Consider the following 3228-nt stretch of genomic DNA (forward strand, 5'->3'; position numbering starts at 1 on the left):
TATTATATAATTAACCAAATTATTTATTTTATAAAAATGTGTATTATTTTATACCTTTTTATATATGATTTATTTCTTTGAATAAGTTATATATTTTTTTGCACTTTTAATTTATAGATTTCTTTAAATTTTATTAATTAATTAAGCACTTTATTTGCTTTATAAAATATTACACTTAATATAATCACTTGATTTTGTTTTATGTAATTGAAAAAGGTTTTTATAAAGTAACATGTTTGGGTATTACCTTACTATGTTTTACTTTTTGTAATATACTAACACTGATAAACGTTAAAACTTGGTTGAGAAACCACTACTTGCCTAACGTGCAAGAGGGTATTATCATTATATTTTGATTGAATCACCCAAATAAATTATTTTTTAGATATATCCCTTTGAAAAATCTATGTTTGTATTCGCCACAACTTCAACCATCGTTCAATAAGTAATTAGACGCCAATTACAATTGTAGTATGTGGTTAATTCGAAAAAAATATTTCGATTAGGATATATATCGCAAGTATACTCGAAACAAAGAATAGATATACATTGATATTTTCACAAGAATAAAAATTTGAGTAATGTTTGATTTTCTCAATATGTTAATCCATGTTTTGTAACATTTTTTGTGTGGTTTTAAATAGGTTTAATGCATCACTGGCGATGGAGAAGAAATTAAGATTTGAGATAGAGTCTTCTCAAGTTTGAATTTGGTTCCAACCGATTTACTGTAACGGGTCTTCAAGTGACGGGTTTTATTTGAAACATATAGCGAGTTTGGGTTTTATTTGAAACATATAGCATTCTCTTTTTCTTTACATTTCAAATTCCCATATCCTACTACAAGTTTCAAGGAAAGGGTATAAATGCCATATCTTTGAAAATGGGTATCTTTGATATAAAGACATTTTGTTGGTAAATGTTTGAAAAGGGAGGTTTCTTAGAGTCGGGGGTCTCAACGGGAGCGGTAGCTTTTGCTGTGAGTGAGATTTTACACTGTAAGTTTGTTTGTTTGTTTGTTTGTTAGTAAAGATGATGCTATTCCGAGTTTTGAGAGGATATATGAAACTATCCTTTCTTTATATAGTTTCTACATCGGTCAAAATAAACGGCTTTGACGACCGACAAGACCGTCTTCTCTCTTATTTTTTTTAATTCAAGAACCGTGTTCTATCAACAAGTCTTTGAAGACGCGCAAAATGCAAAGAGATCCAAAATCAATTTATATGGTAAAAACGACTTGCATTTTAAGAAAGTATTCCAAAACAATGATCTTTTACATTGTTTTGTGTATTTTCAGGTACCTGTGGCTCCGTTACAAAGACCAGACGAGATGCAATTAAACAGTTTATGGATGCACAACTCGACGAGCTATGAAGACATGATAACCGAGCAAGGAATCCCAACAATGATTACATGGAGTTTTGATGGAAAAGATGTGGCGGTGGAAGGCTCGTGGGACAACCGGAAAACAAGGTAAGATTGTATAGACGGCTTATAGAATTATGAATATGTGGTCACATATAGAGTTATCAATATGTGATCGCTTGTTCTTATTCAGGAAACCGTTGCAGAGATCGGGAAAAGATTTCATCATATTAAAGGTTCTTCCTTCAGGCGTATACCAGTATAGATTTGTTGTTGACGGTCAATGGAGGTATTCGCCTGATGTGCCGTGTACCAAGGATGAAGCGGGCAATACTTACAACATCCTAGATTTGCAGGTATTAATTTTTTTAAGGTTGCATGTATATAGTGAATCCATGATATCAGTGATGTGATGATTTACTTTCTATCTGTTTGATTATAGTTTTAATTGCCAGGATGAATCTTCAGATGGTTTGATTTGATTTTTGATAAATTTTGATGATTTGGTTTTTAATGAATGCTGATGACTTAATCTGATTTTCGTGATTCTTGATGATTTTTAATGAACATTCATGATTTTCATTTGACTTTTAATGAATTTTGATGATTTTGATTTGATTTCTAATGAATCATGATAGTACAATTTGATTTTTAATGAATCTTGACGATTTAATTTGATAATCAATGTACCTTGATGATTTAGTTTGGTTTTTCATGAGTTTTGACGATTTTGTTTGATTTTCAATGAATATGATTTAGTTTATTTTTACATGAATATCTTGATATGAAGTAAAATCAATGACCAAATAGTTTGCTGACTTGTTCATATAAGCAGCAATTACAAATTTGAACTGCTTACTCTGGATTTCGTCAAGCGTGTAAAACATAATTTTGACCCATTTACTCTGTATTTGGTCAAAGTGTCAAACGTGTAAATTCGCTTGAAAGTGCAAACTGTATTTGATTCACTACTTTTTCAAAAAAGGGTAAACAGTTTGACAAGAAATTTTTTGGGCCAACCCTGACCCAGCCCGTTTTGTCTGTGTTATTATTTTATTTAACTTTGTTTAACAATTAGTAGTTGATAACAGGAATATGTTCCTGAAGACATTGAAAGCATATCTGGTTTCGAACCCGCTTGGTCCCCAGATTCAAGCTACAACAATTTACAACTCGGGTGTGAAGACTATGCCAAGGGGCCGCCATTAGTGCCCCCTCATCTCCAAATGACACTGCTTAACGCCCCGTTACACCATATGGAGAACCCTTCTAGACCGCAACATGTTGTTATAAACCATCTTTACATGCAGAAAGGCAAGAGTAGTGACTCAGTTGTAGCCCTCGGGTCCACTCATCGCTTCCTATCCAAATATGTCACCGTCGTGCTCTACAAATCTATACATCAATAATCACAAACCAACCGACCGACACGTTTGTGTGTTAGTGTTTGTGGTTGTGTTTTGACTTGTTTCTAGCTTTACTCGGCGGGTATGTTTTAAGTGGTCTGATTTTCAAGCTTTATATGTATGAACCGTAACCGTTGTGTAGATTTAATATTTTGAAAATGGTCAAGTTTTCTAAGACTATGAAATTCAAAACCGATGCAGAGCATGTGAAGTTAAGGTTAATGAGGTATTGATGAGGATTTTTGTGTATGTTTTATGTATGTATTGAATGATTATAGTTTTTTGTGTAGGGTTTATGTAGTTGATTGGAAAAAAAAATGTCAGGAAAATTAGTGTGAAATGAGGTTTTTTTTTCCCTTCTGTTTTTAGTATTTGTAATTACTGTAAATATAGTAAATAATTTATGAGCCAGTGTTCACAATAGCTTTGCAGCAAGTTTAGAAATGTGTAAATC

The 3228-nt window shown here is 32.3% G+C and overlaps 1 protein-coding gene across 1 annotated transcript; it reads left to right on the plus strand.

The window, feature by feature from the left end:
* The first annotated feature begins 1162 nt into the window (after positions 1 to 1162).
* LOC143530788 (SNF1-related protein kinase regulatory subunit beta-2-like) lies at positions 1163 to 2949 on the plus strand. The gene is made up of 4 exons (XM_077026228.1): positions 1163 to 1229; positions 1301 to 1476; positions 1562 to 1724; positions 2460 to 2949. Exons 1-4 carry the CDS (start codon positions 1200 to 1202, stop codon positions 2775 to 2777), a joined length of 687 nt encoding a protein of 228 aa, XP_076882343.1. The 5' UTR covers positions 1163 to 1199; the 3' UTR covers positions 2778 to 2949.
* The last annotated feature ends 279 nt before the right edge of the window (positions 2950 to 3228 follow it).

This window comes from Bidens hawaiensis, unplaced genomic scaffold, assembly GCF_021521415.1.
Source record: "Bidens hawaiensis isolate Kalapana, Puna unplaced genomic scaffold, B.hawaiensis_p1.1 tig00009037_1, whole genome shotgun sequence".
NCBI classification, from domain to species: domain Eukaryota; kingdom Viridiplantae; phylum Streptophyta; class Magnoliopsida; order Asterales; family Asteraceae; genus Bidens; species Bidens hawaiensis.